The following is a 27,841-nucleotide window of genomic DNA, read 5'->3' on the forward strand; positions in this document are numbered from 1 at the left end:
TTTGTTATAATTAAAATACTGGCTGATAAGTGATATAGAACCAATATATTATGCATCTCTTAATAGAATTGTTTTTATTATAAAGGTATTTTAAAAGAGAAGTACTAACAAATCGTGGCTCTTTATTGAGGCAAGATTCAACAAAGTCCTTAAAGGCTCTGCTGTAGGACCCGTCCAGTGTGGGCGGGTTACTTTTAGGGATGAGGAACAGGACTCTCATGGGGTGAAGTTCTGAGTTCGGTGGCTCTCCTTTAGCCAGCTCAATGGCTGTGATACCCAATGACCAGATGTCGGCCTAAAACAGGGAAGACAAAAAAATGGGGGTTAGTACTTGTGCCATCTGTCTGTCTCTGAATATTTCATTGAGCTTATTTTCATTGTGCAGTCTTCACTAGTTAACAGATGTTCATGTGAAGGACTTGAACATGATACCTGTTAGCTAAATGACAAACGAGACAAGGAAGAACTTGTACCTTGAAGTCATACGCAGACTGTTTGATAACCTCTGGTGCCATCCAAAATGGAGTTCCTACAAATGTGTTTCTCTTAATTTGTGTGTCCGTTAACTGGCCGGCCACTCCAAAGTCTGCCAGTTTGACTTCTCCATGTTCAGACAGTAACACATTGGCCGCTGTAGCCAAAAAGTAGAAGGGTTATCCATATAGGGACACTTCACAGGACTAAAATCAACCAAACAGAGGCCAGTTTTAAATACTGACCTTTGATATCTCTGTGAATCTTCCTCTCTGAGTGGAGGTAGTCAAGTCCTTTCAGTATTTCTCTGATGATGGTGGCGATATATGCCTCTTCCAGAGGTCCCGGCCTCAACTGTTCAAACCCACATTAGAGGATGTTAAATATAGTGACATTTCCTGTGCCTTTGGGGGTTTTTTTGTCCAGAAGTAATTTTCTGATGTTATGCCTCACTGTAAAGAACTCAGAAACATGGTTAAAAAAATACTAACTCACCAGGTCCAGCGCCGATCCACCTCCCAAATATTCCATGATGATCCATAGTTTGGAGCCCTGAGAAACACAATAAACCAGTCAATTAAATTACCATTAATTTGTCTGATAAAGACAACAGATATTTGATCATCTCTAAAAGGAATAGTTCATCAAAGCATGACCACATTTATGATGCACTTTCGCCCTTTTTGGAGTTGGAGACTTATTTTAGTATTATTTTAATACTATTATATTATTTATTCATATTTTCATTTAGCTTTTATTTTGATTTTTTTCATTTTGATTTTAGTTTGGGTTTTGTTATGTTTTTTTTCTTCATATTTATATATACAGTGAGGAAAATAAGTATTTGAACACCCTGCTATTTTGCAAGTTCTCCCACTTAGAAATCATGGAGGGGTCTGAAATTGTCATCGTAGGTGCATGTCCACTGTGAGAGACAATCTAAAAAAAAATATCCAGAAATCACAATATATGATTTTTTAACTATTTATTTGTATGATACAGCTGCAAATAAGTATTTGAACACCTGTCTATCAGCTAGAATTCTGACCCTCGAAAACCTGTTAGTCTGCCTTTAAAATGTCCACCTCCACTCCATTTATTATCCTAAATTAGATGCACCTGTTTGAGGTCGTTAGCTGCATAAAGACACCTGTCCACCCCATACAATCAGTAAGAATCCAACTACTAACATGGCCAAGACCAAAGAGCTGTCCAAAGACACTAGAGACAAAATTGTACACCTCCACAAGGCTGTAAAGGGCTACGGGAAAATTGCCAAGCAGCTTGGTGAAAAAAGGTCCACTGTTGGAGCAATCATTAGAAAATGGAAGAAGCTAAACATGACTGTCAATCTCCCTCGGACTGGGGCTCCATGCAAGATCTCACCTCGTGGGGTCTCAATGTTCCTAAGAAAGGTGAGAAATCAGCCCAGAACTACACGGGAGGAGCTGGTCAATGACCTGAAAAGAGCTGGGACCACCGTTTCCAAGGTTACTGTTGGTAATACACTAAGACGTCATGGTTTGAAATCATGCATGGCACGGAAGGTTCCCCTGCTTAAACCAGCACATGTCAAGTCCCGTCTTAAGTTTGCCAATGACCATTTGGATGATCCAGAGGAGTCATGGGAGAAAGTCATGTGGTCAGATGAGACCAAAATAGAACTTTTTGGTCATAATTCCACTCGCCGTGTTTGGAGGAAGAAGAATGATGAGTACCATCCCAAGAACACCATCCCTACTGTGAACCCTTGGGGGTGTTTTTCTGCACATGGGACAGGGCGACTGCACTGTATTAAGGAGAGGATGACCGGGGCCATGTATTGCGAGATTTTGGGGAACAACCTCCTTCCCTCAGTTAGAGCATTGAAGATGGGTCGAGGCTGGGTCTTCCAACATGACAATGACCCGAAGCACACAGCCAGGATAACCAAGGAGTGGCTCTGTAAGAAGCATATCAAGGTTCTGGCATGGCCTAGCCAGTCTCCAGACCTAAACCCAATAGAGAATCTTTGGAGGGAGCTCAAACTCCGTGTTTCTCAGCGACAGCCCAGAAAACTGACTGATCTAGAGAAGATCTGTGTGGAGGAGTGGGCCAAAATCCCTCCTGCAGTGTGTGCAAACCTGGTGAAAAACTACAGGAAACGTTTGACCTCTGTAATTGCAAACAAAGGCTACTGTACCAAATATTAACATTGATTTTCTCAGGTGTTCAAATACTTATTTGCAGCTGTATCATACAAATAAATAGTTAAAAAATCATACATTGTGATTTCTGGATTTTTTTATTTTTAGATTATGTCTCTCACAGTGGACATGCACCTACGATGACAATTTCAGACCCCTCCATGATTTCTAAGTGGGAGAACTTGCAAAATAGCAGGGTGTTCAAATACTTATTTTCCTCACTGTATATATATATATATACACTGTGTATATATACACTCACCTAAAGGATTATTAGGAACACCATACTAATACTGTGTCTGACCCCCTTTCGCCTTCAGAACTGCCTTAATTCTACGTGGCATTGATTCAACAAGGTGCTGAAAGCATTCTTTAGAAATGTTGGCCCATATTGATAGGATAGCATCTTGCAGTTGATGGAGATTTGTGGGATGCACATCCAGGGCACGAAGCTCCCGTTCCACCACATCCCAAAGATGCTCTATTGGGTTGAGATCTGGTGACTGTGGGGGCCATTTTAGTACAGTGAACTCATTGTCATGTTCAAGAAACCAATTTGAAATGATTCGAGCTTTGTGACATGGTGCATTATCCTGCTGGAAGTAGCCATCAGAGGATGGGTACATGGTGGCCATAAAGGGATGGACATGGTCAGAAACAATGCTCAGGTAGGCATTTAAACGATGCCCAATTGGCAGTAAGGGGCCTAAAGTGTGCCAAGAAAACATCCTCCACACCATTACACCACCACCACCAGCCTGCACAGTGGTAACAAGGCATGATGGATCCATGTTCTCATTCTGTTTACGCCAAATTCTGACTCTACCATCTGAATGTCTCAACAGAAATCGAGACTCATCAGACCAGGCAACATTTTTCCAGTCTTCAACTGTCCAATTTTGGTGAGCTCTTGCAAATTGTAGCCTCTTCTTCCTTTTTTGTAGTGGAGATGAGTGGTACCCGGTGGGGTCTTCTGCTGTTGTAGCCCATCTGCCTCAAGGTTGTGCGTGTTGTGGCTTCACAAATGCTTTGCTGCATACCTCGGTTGTAGCGAGTGGTTATTTTAGTCAAAGTTGCTCTTCTATCAGCTTGAATCAGTCGGCCCATTCTCCTCTGACCTCTAGCATCAACAAGGCATTTTCGCCCACAGGACTGCCGCATACTGGATGTTTTTCCCTTTTCACACCATTCTTTGTAAACCCTAGAAATGGTTGTGCGTGAAAATCCCAGTAACTGAGCAGATTGTGAAATACTCAGACCGGCCCGTCTGGCACCAACAACCATGCCACGCTCAAAATTGCTTAAATCACCTTTCTTTCCCATTCTGACATTCAGTTTGGAGTTCAGGAGATTGTCTTGACCAGGACCACACCCCTAAATGCATTGAAGCAACTGCCATGTGATTGGTTGATTAGATAATTGCATTATTGAGAAATTGAACAGATGTTCCTAATAATCCTTTAGGTGAGTGTGTGTATATATATATATATATATAGCTTTGATTACATTGAAGTACTAAAATGAAATAAAAATGAAACTTATTTCAGTTAGTATTTCTAATTAGTTATTTTTATATTATATTAGTTCAATATAAATCTAATATTTATATTTTAATTTATTTCAGCTTTATTTCAATTACAGAAAACGTCTTGGTTACTGATGTAACCCTCGTTCCCTGAAGGAGGGAACGGGAGACGTGACGTCGACGTGACAACGTAATTGGGATCACTTCAGGGAGCCCTATCAACTTCGAGTGTCTACAGAACGAGCCAATGAACGTTGGCGTGCGTGAGAAGCGTCACGCGCCCCGCCCCGCGGGTATAAACAGGAAGCGGGCGCACGCACTCATTGTTTTTCGCTGATGTCCGAGATTGTGACGGCCGTACAGCGATGGTCAGGGCAGGACGTCACGTCTCTCGTTCCCTCCTTCAGGGAACGAGGGTTACAGTAACCGAGACGTTCCCTTTCAGTCGCTCACGTTCGATGTGACGCCGTAATTGGGATCCCATGGAAAACGCCATTGGTTGCTGCCACATCCAGCGCCCTACGCAAGACTCTCAGACCCCCAACTGGCTGGGGCGGAAGGCCTGCGTAGAGGGAATTCGGACTGCTGCTCCGTTATAACCCACACAGTGGAACTACTGGATAACACTGGGAAAGCGTGCCTTTCCAGGGGAAGGGGACGCTGCGGAAGCCACATCCTGCCCGAAGGGAGGTAACATGTGGAGAATACACATATGGACTGGCCGGTAGGGGCAGTGCAACATATGGAATGTCACTGGGGTGGCTCCAGCCTAAGAAGGGGGAGGCTACACCAGACAGTGACAGCAGAGCGGACTCTGCCAAGGGAAAGACACGGGCTCACCGCAGGGAGCTGGTCGTGGAAGAATACTCATATGGGATCGCCGCAGGGATCACCACATATGGAACCCAGCCTAGCACAAGTTACACAAGCATACGAGCACTAGGCCTGGCGTCGGACGCTCCGCAACGTCCGACTGCCGAAGGGGTGCGGGGGAACTCACAGGGTTCGTCTGAGTGGGGAAATCGACTGAAAGCAAAAAGCGCACGTATCCGCTCCGTGGAGTGGCGCAGCAAGCCGACACTAGAGCGGGAACTTCGGTGTTACCGGCTGGTTGAAGGGAGCACACAGGAAGAAACCGGCTCAACACGTAGGCTATAAAACCTAGCGAACATGTTAGGTGTCGCCCAGCCCGCAGCTCTACAGATATCTGTCAGCGAGGCGCCGTGTGCCAGCGCCCAAGAAGAAGCGACACTCCTAGTGGAGTGGGCTCTCAACCCGGGCGGGCAAGGCACGCCTTGGGCTTCGTAAGCCAAGGCGATGGCATCCACTATCCAGTGGCCCATCCTCTGCTTGGAGACAGCCTTTCCCTTCTGCTGGCCTCCGTAACAGACAAAGAGCTGATCTGAGGTCCTGAGGCTTTGCGTTCTGTCCACGTACAGGCACAGAGCGCGGACGGGACAGAGAAAAGCCAGGGCTGGGTCTGCCTCCTCCGAAGGCAGCGCTTGCAGGTTCACCACCTGGTCCCGGAAGGGAGTGGTAGGAACCTTTGGCTCCTATCCGGGCCGGGGTCTCAGGATCAAGACCGAGTTAGCCGGGCCGAATTCTAGGCACGATTCGTCGACCGAAAATGCATGCAGATCCCCTACCCTCTTGATGGAGGCCAATGCAACCAGGAGTACTGTTTTACAGGACAGAATTTTTAACTCAGCTGACTGCAAAGGCTCAAAGGGTGGTCTCTGAAGAGCCAAAAGGATCAGAGACAAATCCCAAGAGGGTATAGAGAGCCCCTCAGGAATCTGACGATCAGGTCGTGCTTTCCCAACGACTTACCTTCAACTGCATCATGATGTCCGGCAATAGCGGCAACATACACTTTAAGGGTGGAGGGAGACAGCCTTCGCTCCAACCCATCTTGCAGGAAGGAAAGCACGGCTCTGATCGAGCAAGTTCGGGGGTTCTCCTCGTGAGAAGAACACCAATCAACGAATAGGTTCCACTTCAATGCATAGAGGCGCCTCGTAGAGGGGGCTCTAGCGGAAGTGATGGTGTCAACTACCGCTGGGGGTAGGTCACCTAGAACCTCCGCGTCCCGTCCAGGGACCAGACATGGAGTTTCCAGAGGTCTGGACGCGGGGGCCATAGGGTGCCCTGTCTCTGAGAGAGCAGGTCCTCTCTCAGAGGAATGGGCCAAGGAGGGGCTGTCGCAAGGAGCACTAGTTCGGGGAACCAGGTCCGGTTGGGCCAATACGGCGCAACTAACAAGACCTGCTCCTCGTCCTCCCTGACCTTGTACAAAGTCTGTGCAAGAAGGCTCACTGGGGGAAACGCATATTTGCGTAGGCCCGGGGGCCAGCTGTGTGCCAGGGCATCCGTGCCGAGGGTCCCCTCGGTCAGGGAATAGAACAACTGGCAGTGAGACGTGTCCGGGGCGGCAAACAGATCTATCTGTGCAGTCCCGAAGCGCCTGAAAATCAGCTGGACCACCTGGGGATGGAGTCGCCATTCTCCCGGTAGCACCTGCTGCCATGAGAGCTCGTCGGCTGCACGGTTGAGCAGGCCAGGAATATAAATGCACCGCGGCTGCAGATGCCATATGCCCCAGGAGCCTCTGAAATAGTTTCAGTGGTGCCGCTGTTCTGCGTCTGAGCGTGCTCGCGCAGTTCAACACTGACTGGACGCGGGCCTCGGTGAGGCGCGCTGTCATGTTGATCGAGTCCAACTCCATACCGAGAAAAAAGATCCTCTGCCCGGGGGTGAGTTTGCTCTTTTCCCAGTTGACCCGAAGCCCTAGGTGGCTGAGGTGACAGATGATTGGGATGACTGATGATGGATGATTAATCGAAAAATAATCGAAACCGAAATTCAGAGCCTATAACCGACGTAATTTTACCATGTCGGTTATTTTGTTTTTTTAATCCTATTAATATTTCCGCCCACTGTGTGTTAATGTACTTTCCCCTTAAAACATATTACCGCGTGTGTAGTCACATAACTCCGCCCCGTCCAGTCTGCGACATTGAAGCAACATGAGCCCCTTTGACAGTTGATCCCGCGTGTTGATCCCGGGAAATTGGCAGAACAAACACCTTCTGTGTGAACGCAAACACGACCCGGGATTGATGCCAGGTTGGGGACATAGTAACATTGCCGTGTTCAGTCCCGGAACGCGCGCTGTGTGAACAAAAGCCGTAATCAATGCCGTGTCGTAATGATGGCGCTTAAGCCGGGATCGTTCGCCAGCGTGAAACGGTACGTAATGCGCTAGTTTATGATCGAATCAGAGAAAAAAAATGCACAAGAGAGAGAAATCGCAGCTCATAAACAAACTATAGACGCCGCTGAGACATGTCACGTGTCTTTGCGGGTTGTGTGTGAACGCACTCTCTGATTCCGGAAAATCACTGGCAGTGTGAATGAACCAAAGTCAAACGAACCCGGGTCAAATCCCGGGTCACTTTATCCGTGTATTTTCCGGAATCTCTGTGTGAAAGGGAACTCAAACACTAAGTCAACTCAGCAACAGGAGCCGCTTGTACTAAAGAAACACGCGAAAAAGGAGAGAGACTGACAAACGCCCAGCAACAAGTGCCTCCACTCCACAAAGCAGGTTTCGATAACACAAGCATTTACAAATTCTACACAATATGAAAAGGATTAGTTTTTTAGTTTTATACAAGTTATATTTTACTTTTAAGATGGCAATATTTACAATAATTTATAACTATTTAATAACTATTTTTTTAAAATAACTATTTTCTACATTTTTAGGAAACTTTCTTTTCACATTAAAACTTAATGACTTTTGTATAACACGTTTTTATTTCAAGCATTGTATGCTTTGTTTTATTCAATTGTTTGAAATATTTAATAAATAAGCATTAAAAGCTATCTGTGTTTCCTTATTTTAGAATCACAAAGATAGGATTATGCACTCTTTCATTAGAAAAAATAACCGTGAACATATTTACAGTATAAGCCTTGCCAGTGACAAAAATTTAAATAATCGTTCAATAATCGTAATCGAGGTAACCTGTTCGATTAATCGCGATTATGATTTTAGCCAAAATCGTCCAGCCCTACTGAGCACCATGTCCCTGTGTTCGCACAACTGCTCTCTCGACTCGGCGAGAATAAGCCAGTCGTCGAGGTAGTTGAGAATGCGAACACCACGCTCGCACATGGGACCAATGGCCGCCTCCGCGACTTTCGTGAAGACACGGGGCGACGGGGCCAGCCCGAAGGGTAAGACTATGCCCGTCCCTCGAACGCAAAACGAAGAAACGGTCTGTGTCGAGGGAGAATCGAGACATGAAAGTACGCGTCCTTCAAGTCGATCGCTGCAAACCAATCTTGGGGACGGATGCATTTGAAAATGCGTTTCTGCGTAAGCATCTTGAACGGCAGCCTGTGAAGGGACCGGTTCAGGACACGCAAGTCCAAGACTGGCCCTAACCCACTGCCTTTCTTGGGTACAATGAAGTACGGGCTGTAGAAGCCAGTCTTCATATCGGCTGGAGGGACCGCCTCGATCACGTCCTTCGCCAGTAGGACTGCGATCTCTGCCCTGAGCACAGGGGCACTGTCCGCCAGAACACGGGTGAACAGAATGCCCTTGAACACAGGGGGACGCCGGGTGAACTGAATCGCATAGCCGAGTCTGACAGTACGGATGAGCCAGCGAGACGGGCTGGGAAGCGCTAGCCAGGCTCCCAGACACCGCGCAAGCGGGACCAACGTACCACAGACGTACCCGGGGTGGGGCAGCGCGGCGGAATGCAGGGACCCGACTCGGACGGCATAGCGGCCCGGAGTGGGGTCTGAGTGTGTGGTGCAACACGTACCTGCTTCCGTCGAAGGGCAGAGTGAGTGTGCGGAGGCGTCAGTGCGTCCGGAACACAGCCACTGCTGCTCACTGGCGATGAAAGATGGGCTTGAGGGTGACAAGGCATAGCGTCGTCGACCGCCAAGCACGCCCTCTTCAGACCCAGAGGTTTCGGAAATTGCTCTTTTGTTGAAAATGTGGGTACCACTGGCCCGTGGGTCAGTGGCGGAACAGAAAGAAAAGGAAACAAAAGATTCTCCGCCCGGCCCTCCACCGGGGGAAGGAGCGGTGCCTTCACCACCTCCCGAAGAGCAACTTGGTCCTCCTCTGGGTCGCCCGTCTCAGGGTCGTTTGCACCTGCGCTTGCCTCCTGGTTTGGCAGAGGCCTGGATGGGCATGGTCGACTTCCTGCGGCCTGCTCCACGCTGAGGCCTGGATGGTAGCTGCTGCTGCTGCTAACAAACACATGCCCAAACACGAGAGGAAACTATTGTGGCCGTCTGCTTGCGCCAGGGAACGACTGCTTCCAGAAACGCACAAGCGGAATGGCATCCTGAAAAGGACGCAGGGTCACACTTGTGTTGCTCTTTTAGTTGAAAACAAAAAATATAAAAAAGAAAAAATAACTCTCTCAGTGCTGAAGCACCCAGGGATAGCCGCGGTGTAATCGGGGTACACACTCACGAGAGGAACGCCCACAGACACACACACACACACACACACACAAGCAATGCTGTGAAAACAGCAGTTGTGAGCTGTAATGCTCGCGGCCACCGCTGATCGCACCTTCACACCAGCACTGAAACAGAGTATTCTCTTTTTGAAGTCTCCAACGATGCAGCAGTCTGCAGAAACTCAGAGTCAAAACGAAAGCTTGGCTCCGAAGTGAAAGACAATGAGTGCGTGCGCCCGCTTCCTGTTTATACCCGCGCTGCGGGGCGGGGCGCGTGACGCTTCTCACGCACGCCAACGTTCATTGGCTCGTTCTGTAGACACTCGAAGTTGATTGGGCTCCCTGAAGTGATCCCAATTACGTCGTCACGTCGAACGTGAGCAACTGAAAGGGAACTATTTTTATTAGTTTTTCATTAACAATAACAACACTGGTTTGAGACACACTGGTCACTGTCTACTTTTGTTGTATGGAAAAGAACATCTTGGACATTCTGCAAAAATACCTTGTTTTGTGTTCCACGGAGGAATGTTGGTGACACTTTGAGACTGAGTAGTGGCCAAAAGTCATGTCCGAGGGGATATTTGTTTTTAATGAAGTTTGATTAAACCATCAAAATATGAGGGAGATATGTAACATTTTTTAAATGTTTTAAAACTAAACTTGGTTAAGGCATTTAACCCCTAACCTTAGTCCCCTAAAGGGACATGGTGGTGCAAAAAAAACATGAGATGGGAGGAAAACATTATGTACTCTCGCACACCTTTGCATTCCCCTGAGAAACTTTAGCTCACAAAACTTTTGCGGTCTCTCAAAAAATGTGCGATGCCCTGAGAAACTTTGCGTTTGCTCGATAATTTCTACATTTGCATTAATTTAGTTAATTTCTATTTGCTCACAAACCTTTTGCATTCTCTGGAAAACATTTGCGTTCCCCCTGAGTTTGCATTTGCTCTTGAAGAACACAAACGTTTTGCAAGCGAACGCAAAGTTTCTCGGGGGAACGCAAGACGTTTGCGAGAGAACGCAAAAGCACTGATATATCATTTTTCCTCGCATCTCATATTTTTTTCCCATCACCATATCCCTTTTGGAGCTCCATAATAATCTGACAAAATTATTTGGCAAACAAAAAAGCAAACTACCGCTACAGGTTTGTAAGGACTGGGCTAAAAGGGTGAATCTGAATAACTAAATACATCCTGCTAAAGACCCAAAAAGACTGAATGCAACACACACACACACACTCTCTCTCTCAGGAATGGCCAGAGTCATAAAATGCTTGAAACATTCCATGCCCCCTCCCCCATCTCTGCAAGAGAGATAACAGAACTCTAACACACACACACACGAACCAACACACACACACACATAATGGACCTTTACATTACACGCATAAAACGAGCCATTACCAATTGTATACGATATATTCCTGTATGTCTGTGTGTTTCCCAGTCCATGGTAGTTTAGAAATGATCTCCTAGCGTATCAGTGAAACTCTTGAGAGTTTAAAAGTTATGTATTAAGATGTATCTTCATATTCCAATTATGTGTAAATGTTGTGTTTGGTACCGTTTTAATTATCTCGTTCCAACTGATTTGGTCAGATACAGAAGATTACAGTAAAATGTATGTTTTCTATGTTTTTATCATCTTGTGGAATGATTCTGACAAATTCTGACTGGTCATAAAAGAGGCGGACACGGCCATAGTTTAACTTTGACAAGACAAAGAGAATTTGGCCGCCAAAAGTTTCGTTGAATGTCATTGGCCAGTTCGCACCTCAGAGGTGTGGACTCCAGTTCCTCTAAAGAGGACTGAACCTCCCTCTAGACTCTCTCTTGCAGTCTGACCTTCTCAGAGAAACATGTGATGCTAGCGATCTCCTCATGGAGATCTGATCCCACCATGGATCTTTTCTTTTGTTCGTCTAAAGTTCGTCTCTTCTTTAACTTACTCCCGAGTTCGTCTCCCAGGAAAGGAAATGGACTTTGCCGAACTATTTCCTCGGGTAACGTCACCTCAAAGACTTTAAGCCTTTCAAACACTCGCGCCGAATGCCAACGAACGCCACGTGATCCCCCATGGAACAAAGGGGCCACGCGCAAGCGGCCAACCATGCACGCGCCGGGACGGGCCGTGCAAAAACGCTGCGGCCGCGCTCCACACGACGCGCGCAAGCAGGACAGGACCTTCGTTCAACATGCGGGCCGACCGGACCGCGCAAGGAGCCCGCGACACACACAGACCTCATATGCTTTGCAAGTATCATTCCCGTTACAGCTTCTAAGAAGCCTTACAATGGTGTTTTCGTGTTGTTTCAGAAAGGTTGATGTCGAGGTGAAATTGTACCAGCTCTGTCTCTCTCCCTCGCTCTCTCACCAACTCTCTCACCAACACTCTCACCAACTCTCTCACCAACTTTCTCCCTTTCTCTCTCTCTCTCCAACTCATGTTTACATGGGTACCAATTGTCTAAACGCCCCGCGTCGTCTTAGTTTGTGTTTAATGTTTGTAAATACATGTATCATTGTAGTAAATGCTTAAGTAGTTCAGCTTCATTAAATACATTATATCCTTTTGATTGACTCATTGCCTGTTGCTCATAACCCAAGTCACTGATATGCTTCGATAACGTTACGAGCTCTTTACAGAAATACCTCAGACGGGTATGTGTAAACTTTATAGAGCAAGAAAACTAATTCTTGTGGCCACAGAATTTGTTTTCACAACTCTATAAATTAATTGAGCTAATTAATTTTACCTGTCTTGTAAAACGTGGTCTGTATAATTAGTTACAATTCATTTGTGATTAATTGTGGGGATACACATGTATGCACGCAGGTAAAATGACAAAGCCTCCCTTAATGGGATATTTATTAACATGTAAGACTGGGCTGATCCAAATCTGTATGAATAATTGTTAGTTATTAATTATTAATTATGACATGCAAATTCCCCATTGATCAGACCCAAGAAGAGTCTTTACAGTTTGGTGGAGGAATGCTGGGGCATTTCAAACTTGTTTATGAGCAATTCAGATTCAATCTAATGTGTATATTGTTATTTAATATTGTTTATGTAATATTTAATATTACACGTGCGCATCGGAGTGAACGCTTGCGAACTCCCGATCTGATTTAACAAGCTGCTAAATGTTCAAACATCTTAGTCACTTTTAATCGCTAAAAGTAAACTGCAGTTTCCTTAGTATTAAATTTGTTCTGGCACAGATGGAAGAGAAACCTCTGCGCATAAACAACACTTTTAATAATTTTTACTCCTCTGTCAGAACGAGATTCTTCTGACATTGCGGAAGACAAGGTTTCGGTAAAACGATGTTCTTTTACTGTCCTTAAAAGGCCTGATATTATAATCGTTAGAGTAACGATGAACTCCTGGTTTGAAAAAACATTGACTTAGCTACTCAATTGTAAAAAACCGAAAAGCATATTATCACAAGTGCTATTTGATATATGCTTGGAGTCGAAAACAGATGAATAATTCCTGTTTCCTTTTGCACGACGCAGCGAAGAAAACCTGCTAACGTGTTAAATAAATATAGCACCGCGAAAATCCAAAACTGAAAACATTTTTAATCAATGCCAATTGATAAATGTTATTTGGAGTTGAAAACAGATGAATAATTCCTGTTTCCTTGCACAACGCAGCGAAGAAAACCTGCCAATGTGTTTAAAATAAGTATAGCACCGGAAAGAAATCCGTCGAGATTTAAATGAGACAGTGCATGTCCCCCGAGACACGCGAAAGCGGGCTGGTTGCAATACTACTGCCAAACGCTAGGGTCACCCTTGAGTGTTTTCCAGTATCAGATTGCCTCCACGCCCTCCATGAGCGAAATAGCGCCATCGTGTGGACACTAGCGGTAAAGTGTCTTTTCTTCAATTTTCTCTTCCCACAACTTCAAAGTTTACCAGTGAGATTTTGAACTCGTGTTTCTAACTTTCAATGCATGGCAATTTACAGCCTCGTTTACTAACATGATTTTCCCTGCCTTGACTGTGTGCACTTGTTTTGGATTTTGGTTCAAACCACATTTGAACTTAAAAATTCAAAATTATGTCTTAGCAGTTTCTGATGACCGCTCTGTTTTGAAATGGCTTTCTCCCAGTTGATCTTATGTTGGTTACTACCACTGACACCTCACTGTGGTCGTGATCATCAAATATAAGGCCAACCCTTAATTTCCTACACTTATTCAAATTTGGTTTGAAACAAACAGATTTCAAGGTTAATTTGAATTAAGTCTCATTGCCCGTTGGGAATTGTTTTATGGCTTTTTCTATATTTCCCTTTTCAAATTATTTTTAATAATTTTGATTTGATTTTATTACAGCTGTCTCCTTGCTGTTCTAGAAGTTACTTAACATCTATGAATACGCTTGATTTGAATCGTATTTAAACCAGTTTGAATGCAATTTAAATCAAGTTCTCTGTCAGCCAGCTTGACCACTAAGAGGAAGTGGCCCAAACCCCTTTGTGGCCCAAACGCGCCACTACAGCCTGCTTCCTCCTGTGCTCTTCCTGCGGCTCTAAAACTCTCTTCCGAAGGGAGACTAGGTTATTCTGATAATTAACATTGTCATAATTCCCTTTGTTTTTACCATAATTTTAGTAAAGCCGTTGCCTTTGATTTTTCTAAAAAAAAAAAAAGAGACACTCAATTTGATTTAGATAAAAGAGCTTTAATTCACGTTGAGGTTCAATTGTTCTTCATCCTGTTTTGTGTTTGTAGGTAGAAATCTCTCTCGGGCTGTGGCGATTTGACAGTCAGCTCTGCTCGAGGTCCGGCGGGCTGGTTCGTCTGATCTGCGTCACCAGCACTGACTGAGCACGGGTCTCGGACTTTCCTGTATCTTTCCCTTCGTGCGGCCCGCCACACGACATTACCAATTCGGCACCGCCGGTTGTGTTCCAGGCCAAGTTGCTTGAGAGGGCGCACCTAGGTACAGATGCACCGAAAGGCCCGGGACACTGCTGTCAAGTGTTTGGGGCGACAGAAGGACCAACCACGATGCTGACTTCGAGCGGAATGACCTCATTTCACCCCAGGCAAACTAGAAAAAGGTATTAAACCCATCCACTTAATATTGGCCACAGAATCTAGAGATTCCCCGGTCATGGGAGTGTTTGGCTCCCTCTCAAAGCCACAAACTGCAGGCTTAGGCCTCCTTTTCCCCTTTTAACACTTCCCGTGTACTATTAATGCCATTTCATTACAGACCTTTCCATTTTTGATGGTTGCATGTTACTTCAAACTTTGCTATCTTGCCATTGCTCTGTTCTGTTGTGCTCTGTTCCTTTCAGTTCACCTAGAGACAGAACCTCTCTGAGACACCAAGGAAAGCTGAAGAATAGTTTGACAACCAAGTCGTTAGCATAAACAGGTGACCCCTAAGCTAGCGCCCTGTCAAAAACTTCATTCAGACACATGATGACCTACCCAAATTGTCCCACCGAACGGTTTAACTGTCTGCCTCAGTTAACCAGAATTTTCATACACGGCCTAGCCGGTATTATAGCTCGTTAGACATAGACGAACTTGCATTGGTCTCTCTGTGTGTGTTGTGTTCCTCTCGCCCACAGTGAAGCCAGTATGTTCCGGTCCTACAGTCCCACAACCCGCTGGGACAACATGGAGACATGGCTGAGATTCATGACACCTCCATTCCTGCCCAAGGTCGCCAGTGACAGAGCCCGAGCCAAGAGCAGCTGGACGCAGACGTGGACACGCTAATGTCGCACCAACCCAGCCAAAGCTCCCACGACAAAGACTGGGCCAAACACGTCAAAACCTCGCTTTACAGCTCACCGCGCAAGCACGCCTCCACAAAGGAGCGGCATCGCCCTGGAGCACAAGGTTGCAACGCCGAGGATGACAACGACCCCGAGCTACAAAAGGAAGTGGAAAGACTTCAAACTGCCCTGGCTAACCTTCATCGACACAGACCGAAGTGAATAGTCAGAGAAAAGAACCAGAGAGGAACTCGACGAGAAACTCCGACAAAGTGAAGCCTCTTGCAAAGAGCAGAGACCGGACTGAAAGAGACTCGAAAGCGCACGGCCTGCGAAAAACTCAAAAGAGGCCCGTGCGACCATCCACAAGCCCGTTCAACAGAGACAAGATCTCGAACACGAACTTGGCACCGATCACACAGAGTTGCCACACTCTTATAGACTGCAGCATGACCTGAAAAGGGGAAACACACACCACAAGTTTCCCCTGACCGGTCCGCACATTTCAGCCAACGCACAAGAGCTGAAAAGGGGGGTGAAAAAGCCCGCCTTCCACACATCTCTGACAATCTACAGGACATTGATTTTTCACCTGCAGTCTCCAACCGGTGAACACACGTCACAGACACCCAGCAGCACAGACCTAGAAGAACCTGTGCTACCACCACCGGCTCCGAACGAGTTTGCTGTGGAACTTACAACGAACCTGTGACTGAGGACACAAGTTTCAAGAAACTTTCCCTCCAAAACCCGTCAGCCACCATAGTTCTTCTGCCCCCACGCAATGCCCACTCAACGATGCGTGAAGGTCCCCTCAGTAAGAATTCCTAAAACCCCAAATTCCTGAACTGCAAAACCAGAAGACACACTGCACGAACACCGTGCAAGACTCAGCTAAAAGGTCGTTGATCAACATCGGACATAAAACTTTTAAAAGTAGATGAAAGTGTGCTCAAAGAGTTGCAAGACTCTTTCGATCGCTGGCTTGTCTAAATGCCGATAAAACAATAGCTGGAATTGACATCTCTACTTCAAGTAAAAGAGCCTTAGATTCTCAACTGGTATCAGTAACTTCAGCATTAAAGCGTAAGTCTGTGTGAAAAAGGTATCATCTCAGCAGCTTGTAATCTGTACCGATATCCATTCCGCTTTGGTTAAAAAGAAATCCAAATCGCGGTATGACTAAAACCTGTTTCTGACAAAGAAAACTCAGAACAGTGTTATCTATGTAGACCCGGGTGATGCTCCCCTTTCTACGATGTAAAGGCCCTCAAAAAAAAAAAAAAAAAAAAAAAAAATTGTTGCTAGATTGATGTAATTCACCTAAATTTTGGCTGCATCTACAAGCAGAAAGCTACTAAGCGATCAAACCAAGTCACGTGCTGAAAAATCAGCATTTATGCACGAGAAGGGACGTAACTACATACGCTTAGACAAGCGTTGACTTACAGCAAATCTATTTCCTTACTTTGTAAACAAATAGAATAAGTCATGTAAAGTAAAGAGCAAAGTTCCATTAGTACAATTAGCAAATGCCAAAACACATCTGCAGTTTACTAAATGGAACATCAAGTTCTTGAAAAACAAAGTATAGGCGCCTCCTGTTAACCCGTTAAAACGTGTGTGATTCATGTAAAATGTACAGACATTCTTCAAGTACTGTTGAATTGTTCTGACATGCTCTGGTTCCCATGACAACAACTTGCCACAGGAAGTGTTAACTCGTAATGTCACTTTTGTAAACAAACCAGCCTGGGTGGCTAAGCTAAATCTAGCCTAGCATCCAGCTAACTTAGGCTAAGCTAACCTAGCCTAGCATCAAGCTAACTTAGGCTAAGCTAACCTAGCTTAGCATCAAGCTAACTTAGGCTAAGCTAACCTAACCTAGCTCCCGTACAGCATAGGCTAAGCTAAATAACTTCCACAGTTAGCAGCTAGCATCATTTACTTGAACCCTTAATCACCACCTGTGTTCCACAGGGCAAAGTATTCTAGAATACTTTCCTCAACACCAGTTAGGGTTTCTAATTATCCACTTTCCGTGTTTGCAATTCTTATTAGCTAAAGTTCACCTTCACTGGTTTAGGAATACTCCTTGCTAACCGTTGAAGACTAACTTCACAGATCCCCTGTTAATTAAACTTAAGTTTAACTACATGTAAACTGCGTAACTAACTACAGAAGAATTTGTATAACCATAGGAATTTTCATCTGCATGTTGACTAAACCTTTGGAGGGACACACACGATGTGGTTTTGAACATGCAACCGCTACAACCCACTATAAAGTGTTGATCAAAGCAAATCCAAAGTTTAGTCACTAATGCCACTGATTATTCTCGACTTCAGATCATTCCTGTGTTTGATCATTTTATTCCATTTTGCTTTAATTTTTATTTTATTTTCCTCATTAATTATTTCATTCCTTTGACCTTGATAATAATAGCAAGCAGCTATTCCCTGGTCTATTAGGTCATCTATATGATTTAATTTTTTTTTTTTTGCCTCTCTTTTCCGAGTGTGGTTCCATCTCCTATAGGGCCCAGAAAGGAAACAGACCCCCTTATTTGTTATTTTGGCTTAATTTCAACCAGTGCACTCGTTTTGTGACCCTTCAACACCACTACTAGAGTCCTGAGGATTGACAATAAGCAGAATTTAAATAAGAAAGCTGTCCTTTTCCCTATTATCGTTCACTTCGTCGAACCATCTCTAAGTCCAGAGAAATAATTTAGTCATAAGAACCACCTTACGTCATTTATTTCATCTCGGCTATGTCCTTTCCAGGAAATACCATCGGAACCACACAAAACTTAGCCTAACAGTCACAGCTAAGATAAGGACACAAGAGACACTTAGCTTTATGCTAAATGCTTAACGAACCTATTAAGCAGTAGTTCTGAACTTTTAGGGCCACGCATTAATCACTCACAACAAGTGTGCCAGAATGCCACAGAGCCCCTGCCTAACCGCTCATCAGTCACGACACCAGCCCAGACGCCAAGACTTCTGGGAAGCCTAATCAAAAAGGGGGTGGCACGAAAACTCTACCTAACCACCACCAGAGACATTGATTTGAGCCTTGAAGGCCTGCTAGACACTAGCTCGAACATCACGCTAATGTCAGCCCAACTCTCTGAAAGACTCAGTGCTACAGCTGAGCATCAAAACGAACTCTCAAGTCCCAAACATGTGAGCTGAACGTGCAATCCTACAGCCAAAACAACATTTGGCTCAAAACAGGTAGCTCCCGTTCACCCAGTGTACCGATCACGTACCCACTTCTGATTGGCCAAGTTCTGTTAAATCGCTTTGAGCCTTTAATAGACCTTAAACAACTGAATGTCTGAGCTCAAGTTCAAAAACCCCTCCCCCTCCAGTCACACAGGTCAAGAGAACCTAACTGGCAGGTCACAGAGGTCACAAGAACTCCCTCAGCCAGCCATAAAGGCACAGCCTCAGCACCAAATGGAGATGTGAACTTGCTACCCTGCACCTTTCAGCTCACCAAAGACTGTGACTAACCAAATGAACTTTGAGACAACCACCTCTCTACCCCTCCAACCACCCACGACCGCCGTCTGCACCCACCGACAACCGGTGCCTTCAGCCAACCTGCGTCAACAAGCACATGCTGCGTGCACTAAACAACATTCAGCGTTCTGCACCTGATGCCATCACCGCGCCACAGCTTGTGATGCCACAGTGCAAAAGGGGGGTAATGCCAATGTATGCCGCTGCACGCTGCAGCACCAGAGACACTTGCAAGACACCGAAGCAAGTGGCATACCGGCGAAATTTTTCCTCCCTTTCTCTCTTTCTCTCTCCCTTTCACTTTTACCAGGATGCTGCTGTGCCTCCAGCCAACCAGAGGGCAACCGCACTCGGACATCTCACCAGGTCTGGCACCAGGACTCCTTTTCTGCCGGACCCGCACTCAGAAAGTGAATGTGCCACCTGATCCTTACAACGCCTACAGAACACACTACCCCAGCGTAACAACACAATACAGCTGGGTAGGTGCCGATGGACAAAGGACTCCCGCACTCACGCTGAGACCGTGGTTGAACACATGCTCAAGCAACTTGAGAAAATGACTGTCACGAGCACTCACAACAGAGTGCATCCCTGCAGACCATCGACAAGACACTGAAGGGACCTGTGGTAACTTTCAACACTCACAGCGTTGAACCCCATGCACTCCAACACTCACTCCATGAAACAGCTGTTTACTGTCTTCCAGAATGACTGTGCTCAAACTCAGCTGGTAACAGCCCTGATGACAAACCTGCTGCAGGGGGTGAACTCCTCCATCGACAGCCTCGCCAGGGGTAGAATTCCACCGCACCTGATACCCTTAAGCCTCGTGAAAACCGTGCTGGCGTCCGCCATCACCACGCCACGAGTACAAATACACCTTTCCTACTCTCTGGGTAGTGCCATCCCTCTCTGCGCCGACTACAAGCAGAGAAGTTGGGGGGTTTTCTCTTGAACTTGCCCATCATAGAGTCAAGCCGAATCTACCAGCTCAAGAACATTGTCAAGGTCAGATTTTGAAAAGTAACATTCACATCAAGATCCACACGCCGGACGGGGTTGACTGCAACGACGGCAACACAAAGCCGTCCTAAGCTCCGAACCCGTACGTGTGCACATTGACCAAAGAAATTCACTATCTCTGCCCTAACAAGCCTCTCCTCAGAGACAACACTGACGGAATCTGCGGGCTGCAGATCAGCGACACCCGCTGCCCTGCCGAAGCCAAGCTACGCACTCAAGGCATCAAGACCCAAGCAGAGAGTGTAAGTGACAGGCGGCTCGCTAACACTCCTGTGCGCACAGCTGCACTCACTTACGACCAGAATGACACCGACACCTGTGTCACCTCGCTCCACTAGAGCCTGTGAATCCAAGCACCGGAAAGTGCCATCCTTCACCTTGATGACCTGGCATGGTACCATCTTCCATGCAAAGAGTACAAATTAAAACTGGAAATCCCATCCTTCTCCAGGTACCACACTTTCACCCTAACTCCATAACGGGAGTTGTGGTTTGCGAAAGGGGGGGTGATCCCAGCTAATTGACATTGCTCCTATCGACACAGCTCTCCAAGCTTTGTCTCGACTACCCATTCTGACTACCTCACCTGTTGTCCAAGCCTGGACCGCAGCCGACACTGCACGGTGTACCTCTATGGTAGTCAGACACGCCCTGACACTGGGCTTGACCTTCATCCTATACAGGAGACTCAACGAGATACAAACATCTTCAGCCAAGCTCACGAAAGGTTTCGGACGAAACCCGCAAAAAGGGGGTGCCAAGTCAGAGACCAGGCCAGAGGCAGCTTCGAACCTCATAGAGCTGAATCCTCAGCCCTAATAACCACCTGCTGCATGAGTCATGATTCACCTGCCATCCGTCCATTGTGATGATTGTTGTCCGATTAAGTCCACACAGGGACTTCATCAGACAAAAAGGGGGACTGTAAGGACTGGGCTAAAAGGGTGAATCTGAATAACTAAATACATCCTGCTAAAGACCCAAAAAGACTGAATGCAACACACACACACACACTCTCTCTCTCAGGAATGGCCAGAGTCATAAAATGCTTGAAACATTCCATGCCCCCTCCCCCATCTCTGCAAGAGAGATAACAGAACTCTAACACACACACACATAATGGACCTTTACATTACACGCATAAAACGAGCCATTACCAATTGTATACGATATATTCCTGTATGTCTGTGTGTTTCCCAGTCCATGGTAGTTTAGAAATGATCTCCTAGCGTATCAGTGAAACTCTTGAGAGTTTAAAAGTTATGTATTAAGATGTATCTTCATATTCCAATTATGTGTAAATGTTGTGTTTGGTACCGTTTTAATTATCTCGTTCCAACTGATTTGGTCAGATACAGAAGATTACAGTAAAATGTATGTTTTCTATGTTTTTATCATCTTGTGGAATGATTCTGACAAATTCTGACTGGTCATAAAAGAGGCGGACACGGCCATAGTTTAACTTTGACAAGACAAAGAGAATTTGGCCGCCAAAAGTTTCGTTGAATGTCATTGGCCAGTTCGCACCTCAGAGGTGTGGACTCCAGTTCCTCTAAAGAGGACTGAACCTCCCTCTAGACTCTCTCTTGCAGTCTGACCTTCTCAGAGAAACATGTGATGCTAGCGATCTCCTCATGGAGATCTGATCCCACCATGGATCTTTTCTTTTGTTCGTCTAAAGTTCGTCTCTTCTTTAACTTACTCCCGAGTTCGTCTCCCAGGAAAGGAAATGGACTTTGCCGAACTATTTCCTCGGGTAACGTCACCTCAAAGACTTTAAGCCTTTCAAACACTCGCGCCGAATGCCAACGAACGCCACGTGATCCCCCATGGAACAAAGGGGCCACGCGCAAGCGGCCAACCATGCACGCGCCGGGACGGGCCGTGCAAAAACGCTGCGGCGCGACACGACGCGCGCAAGCAGGGCGCGCGCGCGCAAAACGCTGCGGCTCCACACGACGCGCGCAAGCAGGACAGGACCTTCGTTCAACATGCGGGCCGACCGGACCGCGCAAGGAGCCCGCGACACACACAGACCTCATATGCTTTGCAAGTATCATTCCCGTTACAGCTTCTAAGAAGCCTTACAATGGTGTTTTCGTGTTGTTTCAGAAAGGTTGATGTCGAGGTGAAATTGTACCAGCTCTGTCTCTCTCCCTCGCTCTCTCACCAACTCTCTCACCAACACTCTCACCAACTCTCTCACCAACTTTCTCCCTTTCTCTCTCTCTCTCCAACTCATGTTTACATGGGTACCAATTGTCTAAACGCCCCGCGTCGTCTTAGTTTGTGTTTAATGTTTGTAAATACATGTATCATTGTAGTAAATGCTTAAGTAGTTCAGCTTCATTAAATACATTATATCCTTTTGATTGACTCATTGCCTGTTGCTCATAACCCAAGTCACTGATATGCTTCGATAACGTTACGAGCTCTTTACAGAAATACCTCAGACGGGTATGTGTAAACTTTATAGAGCAAGAAAACTAATTCTTGTGGCCACAGAATTTGTTTTCACAACTCTATAAATTAATTGAGCTAATTAATTTTACCTGTCTTGTAAAACGTGGTCTGTATAATTAGTTACAATTCATTTGTGATTAATTGTGGGGATACACATGTATGCACGCAGGTAAAATGACAAAGCCTCCCTTAATGGGAGATTTATTAACATGTAAGACTGGGCTGATCCAAATCTGTATGAATAATTATTAGTTATTAATTATTAATTATGACATGCAAATTCCCCATTGATCAGACCCAAGAAGAGTCTTTACAGGTTTTATTTTACTATGCGAAAAATAAATGCATAGAAAAACAAAAACCTCACAGGAAAAAAGCATACATAATTCTGAATGTTCCGATCCAATTTGACTTCTGACCTGTCACCTGATGGAAATTTGGTTCCTTGCCACTGTCGCATCTGGCTTGTTTAGCTAGGGACACTTAATGTTCAACAATATTATTGATCTGCCTGCATTGACACCATTATATGAGAACTGAGCTATGCAGGGCGATGACATCACTGTTTTCTCCAGAGTGGCTGTATAGATAAATGTACTTAATTTTACAACAGAAATGAACTTTTTCAGATCACTGAAATTACTTAAGCTGGACTATGACAGTATTGTCCTCTAGATCTGCTGTACAGCAGAAACAAACTTTGTTGCATTATTATCCTGTTATCTCTGTAAAGCTGCTTTGAAATAATATGTATTGTAAAACACGCTATATAAATAAAGGTGACTTGACTTGCATGTGTTCATAATTTCTTTGTATGACAGTCTGGCCAAAAATTATGTCCGCACAATTTGGAATGTTTCATTGTATTATCACAAATAAAATGATTGACTCCTGACTCCAAGCACAACTACTCAATATGCTTACAAATTCTTAATAATATTTGAAGGAGATTATCCAAGGCCAGACATGACATTTGGCCACCACTGTACCTACAATAAGGTATTAGGAACCAATAATGAACATTGCTTATTCAAGTTTGTTCATAATACAGGAACTAATGTTAATTTATATGGCTTAATTTTTTTTTTAAATGTATCAGTATTAACATGTATAGCACTTATTAATCTATCTTAATGTGTAAGGCCGTCTAATTCGATCCAATGGCGGTATTCGATTAGAGGTAAAGGTCTCACGCGTGTTCCTTCTTTTCTCATGACAAAGGGATTTTTAATTAAATGCAATACATTTTATCTTGTGTATTAACTCGTTATTTCATCTGACTCCATAAATGAAAAGGTTTTTCAATGATAGCTGTGCATCATTAAATCTACATAAATGTTTGACTATTCCTTACTCTTACTCTTACTCTAACTCTAATGAAAATAAAGTCAAAGTCTGTTAGAATAATAAAATATAACAATTTATTATGTCAGGTAAATGTATTATTACAATTTCATAATCAATTGAAAGATAATCAATGCAAACCATCAAATGTTCCAGAACAAAGAGGAAAATCTTTTACCCGACATTATGAAATACATGAATGCTGAGTCTCGGCGACTCCGCATTCACGGGCTGATCTGAGATACAGAAAAGGCCCTGATCCTTCCGCTGCATTTCATTATATAGCCAGACCTCATTTCATATGTAAACATGAGTTTACAGTGGAAATGTACTGTGTTCACCCCCCCAGACTTACTGGGGGTAGAAGTTGACTTACATGGTAAGTTATCATTTTTAACAATGGAAATTGGCATTGAGTTCACACCTTCTGGGAGCAGGAGGGTTTACCCATCCACCCTCCTTTGTGTGTATCTAAAAACCTTATTACCTTTTGTTTTACTTATTTGGAAATAGGACACTTGTACCATTCGCACTGAGACATTTCAAATAATACTAAACACATGTATAAAACTGTATGATGGTTGTTCAAATTAAAACCATATAGATTCTTGTGTGAGTTTGGGTGATCTCTGCAAGAGTGGGGGATGCGGGGAAGAAGTGTGTGTGTGAGATGTTCAAATGTTAATTTGCAGCAAGGTCCTTCGTCTCATAGACCAGTGGTGAGGTCTATCTCTTCAACCAGTTTTTTCAGTCTTACAAATGTATTGTTTATTGTTAGTTTGTGATACCTAATGCATGAACTAAAATAATGTCATTGTAAAGTGTTACGAGGAAGTCATATGTTTTTGAAGGGTGGCATTTGGGTGAACTATTCCTTTAAAAATACAGAAATATACTGTGATATTTTAAAAGCCGTGAGTGAAAGAAGGACATCTCCACAAACCGTCAGATAGGAGCCGTAGTATTTGGTGACATAAGGGCTGTCACACTGGCTGAGTACTGTGATCTCCTGCTGGATGTCTTCAATCTCATCCTCTGCCTCTTCCAAGTCAATAATCTTAATGGCCACCACCTCTTTTGTGCGGTTGTTTATTCCCTTGTAGACCTCTCCAAAAGAGCCTTTACCAATTCGCTCCAATTTGGTGAAGTATTCCTCAGGATTCAAACGCGGATTCTGAAGGGAGAAAAAAAATATTTAAACAAGAATGATTTAAAAATTCTTACCAGCTATCTATGGCAAGATCCAGCATAGTGTATTTTTTTTACACAGGTGACGGACTCTAGAAGTTGTCCTTTTATCAAGCAACAGATTAACAAATGCAGGAAGATCTACCCAGTCATCGCTCCACTGCTGAAGGTCCGGAGATGGTGAGAATCTATCGAGGGAACTGCTAGAAATCACATGTTTTTTAAGCACTTTTTTCATTTTCTAGGAAAACACTCCGAGCCTCTGCTTCCTTGTTCAGTATGGGATAAAGATGACTTGTACTGACATCCGTTTTATCAAAACACAACAATCACTTGACAAGACTCAAAGTTCAGGAGATAAAAACTCCTCTTGGTATCAGCTCAACATCCGATTTCCGCATTCATCACACTCATATTGACCCTTTTTAAAACACTGAGCAATCAAAACACAAACTTTTACTATTCTTGGTAGTACCAACCCTTTGGAGGCCCCATAATATGAGATCAGCATGATATGCTTTCTAAACATTCTCAGAAACAGAAAGTTAATTATTCTGCCAACTACACCTGCGTGATCTGTGGGTGTGCCACTCTTTCGTCAAGATACTCTGAGGCTCATCAAAACAAATGATACACTGCAATTATCATATTGACCTACAAAATATGCGCACTGGCTACAAAACATAAACCCGGTAACTAAATCATGAATAAATGGCATCCATTATCATCTGAATCTGTACAAAATACCCACATTGTCTAATATGTAATATAACATTTTTAAACTGTTATACTTTTAGGATTTTTAGCATAAATAAATGTTGATCATCAGACTGAATTTCATGTTCATTTTCCATGGACTTTGCCATTTTAGCAGCCCTGTTACCAACACATGAGACACCTAAATACAGCTTTAATTTAGCACAAAAAAAAAATTGCAATTAATGTTAAATCAAAGTCAAAATTAAATGGGCATTAAAACTAATTTGTGAATGGGTAATAGGGTTGCAAATTTTAGCCCAAATTATGATGTTTCTCAGAAGGTCCCAGCTAGTTTAGGATAAAATGTTGGTTAGTAGTTAGTGATGAACCTATATGTTACGTAACTTTAAAAAAAAAAAAAAAAACTTGATAAGTGCAGTTCACACTACAATTTGTGTAAAAATTAAGAAAATGATGATCTCATTTCTTGGGTGTTACAATTTTTCAGAATATCATGTGGTAACAGGGTTGTGTGGAAAATGTGGACAGCTAAATATTAGCTGTTATTAGTAACTACTATTATTAGTTAGATATTAGCTTTTAATGATTAGTTAATTATTTAAAAATATGAAAATAGTTTTCATTAGATATGCCAAGTCTACTTGGTTTACTTTTCTTAAATCATTTTGTTATTGAAAGATGTCTCATCAAGCCTGCATTTATTTGATCAAAAATACAGAAAAAAAAGAGTCATATTGTGAAATATTATTACAATTTATTGGTTTTCTATTTTAATATACTTTAAAATATAATTTATTTCTGTGATGCAAAGCTGAATTTTTTTAAGTGTCACGTGATTCTTCAGAAATCATTATAATATGCTGATTTATTATCAGTTGGAAACAGTTGTTAAAATTTCTTTGGAACCTGTGATATTTTTTTCAGGATTCATTGATGAATAAAGAGTTAAAAAAAAACAGCATTTATTCAAAATAGAAATATTTTCTAACAATATAAATCTTTACTATCACTTTTTATCAATTCAACACATCCTTGCTGAATAAAAGTATTACTGTATTTCAAAAAAAGAAAGGAAAAGAAAAATACTGAAATTACCCCAAACATTTTCTGCTATTTTAAATAAATGCTGTTCTTTTTTTCTTTTTATTCATCAAAGAATCCTGGAAAAATGTATCACAGGTTATACAAAAAATTAGGTTATACAAAAAAAAAACCAGCACAACTCTTTCCAACATTGATAATAAATCAGCATATTAGAATATATGTTGTATTGGCCAACAATTAAAACGTCTAGCCTACTAAAAAAATATTTTTTTCAAGAGGAACATCCTAAGCATCACATACACTTTAGTGCACTTTAGACATACTTTACATTAAAGTAATGTATTCACATAAATGCTGAGAGTAAAACTAACCAATTTAATTACAAAGCTTCCTACTAACATATTATAGTAGGCTATATTATAGTAAAGTTAATCATCATCCGAAAAGAACAGTAAGTAACTGTTATGTCTAATGCAAGGAGGTATTCAGGTGTCATCTTCATCTCTCTGGATTACCTGGTTCCGCATGTTATGAAGGTGTGCCATGTCCAACTAGATATACCTCCAGTTCGGGGTTCACAGATTTTTCCTCTTTCTCTCCTTCTTGAACAGTCACCCACCAATGGAACAGCTTGTTCCCAGTACACGCCTCTCTAAATCATCCCCGTGTACCAGACTGGCCCGCTGTAGGGTTTATAAGGTTTATAATCTGTATTCTCGTCCATCCATAAACGCAGACAATCGGTCTTTCGTGTGAATGTTTACGGTTTATGTTCTGCAGAGCAGAGGAGACTCCCTGTGCAACCTCACTTTGACTGAGAGAGGAATTGTGTTCTGCGCATGCGTGACAATCTCCTTTAAAGCCCAAAGACTTTTGGGAATCGTAGTTTTTCGCTCACTCTGAGCTACATGGCTGTTTACACTACACAGATGCAATGAAATAAATACCATGTTTATTTTACTTAATCTAAGCCCTGTCTGTGAAACCAGGCCTTAGAGATTCACAATTTAGGAATGTGACTATCATTTGTAAATCTTCTATATTTTTAGCTTAAACATTTCTAATTTATTGCAAATAACAGTTATT

The 27,841-nt window shown here is 43.6% G+C and overlaps 1 protein-coding gene and 1 long non-coding RNA gene across 5 annotated transcripts in view; one reads left to right on the forward strand and one right to left on the reverse strand.

The window, feature by feature from the left end:
* Nucleotides 1–27,559, reverse strand: part of stk25a (serine/threonine kinase 25a) — a 33,020-nt gene extending 5,461 nt beyond the window's left edge. For 2 of the 4 annotated variants that reach the window (XM_056246263.1, XM_056246264.1), the window contains exons 1-6: nt 27,271–27,559; nt 24,747–24,977; nt 970–1,026; nt 720–828; nt 474–631; nt 110–295 (exon numbers count right to left, since the gene is read on the reverse strand). In XM_056246263.1, coding sequence (XP_056102238.1) covers nt 110–295; nt 474–631; nt 720–828; nt 970–1,026; nt 24,747–24,977; nt 27,271–27,300 — 771 coding nt within the window. In that variant the 5' untranslated portion in view covers nt 27,301–27,559. Of the gene's footprint in view, nt 1–109; nt 296–473; nt 632–719; nt 829–969; nt 1,027–24,746; nt 24,978–25,136; nt 25,264–27,270 lie in introns of those variants that run through there. The other 2 variants (XM_056246261.1, XM_056246262.1) reach the window with 2 other exon arrangements.
* LOC130081277 (uncharacterized) lies at nt 236–25,296 on the forward strand. Its single transcript, XR_008806711.1, has 3 exons — nt 236–323; nt 25,074–25,171; nt 25,270–25,296. It is a non-coding gene; the product is annotated as an uncharacterized LOC130081277 (long non-coding RNA).
* Nucleotides 27,560–27,841: the final 282 nt, after the last annotated feature.

This window comes from Rhinichthys klamathensis, unplaced genomic scaffold (genome assembly GCF_029890125.1).
Source record: "Rhinichthys klamathensis goyatoka isolate OS25496 unplaced genomic scaffold, OSU_Roscu_1.1 h1tg000036l_1, whole genome shotgun sequence".
NCBI lineage: Eukaryota > Metazoa > Chordata > Actinopteri > Cypriniformes > Leuciscidae > Rhinichthys > Rhinichthys klamathensis.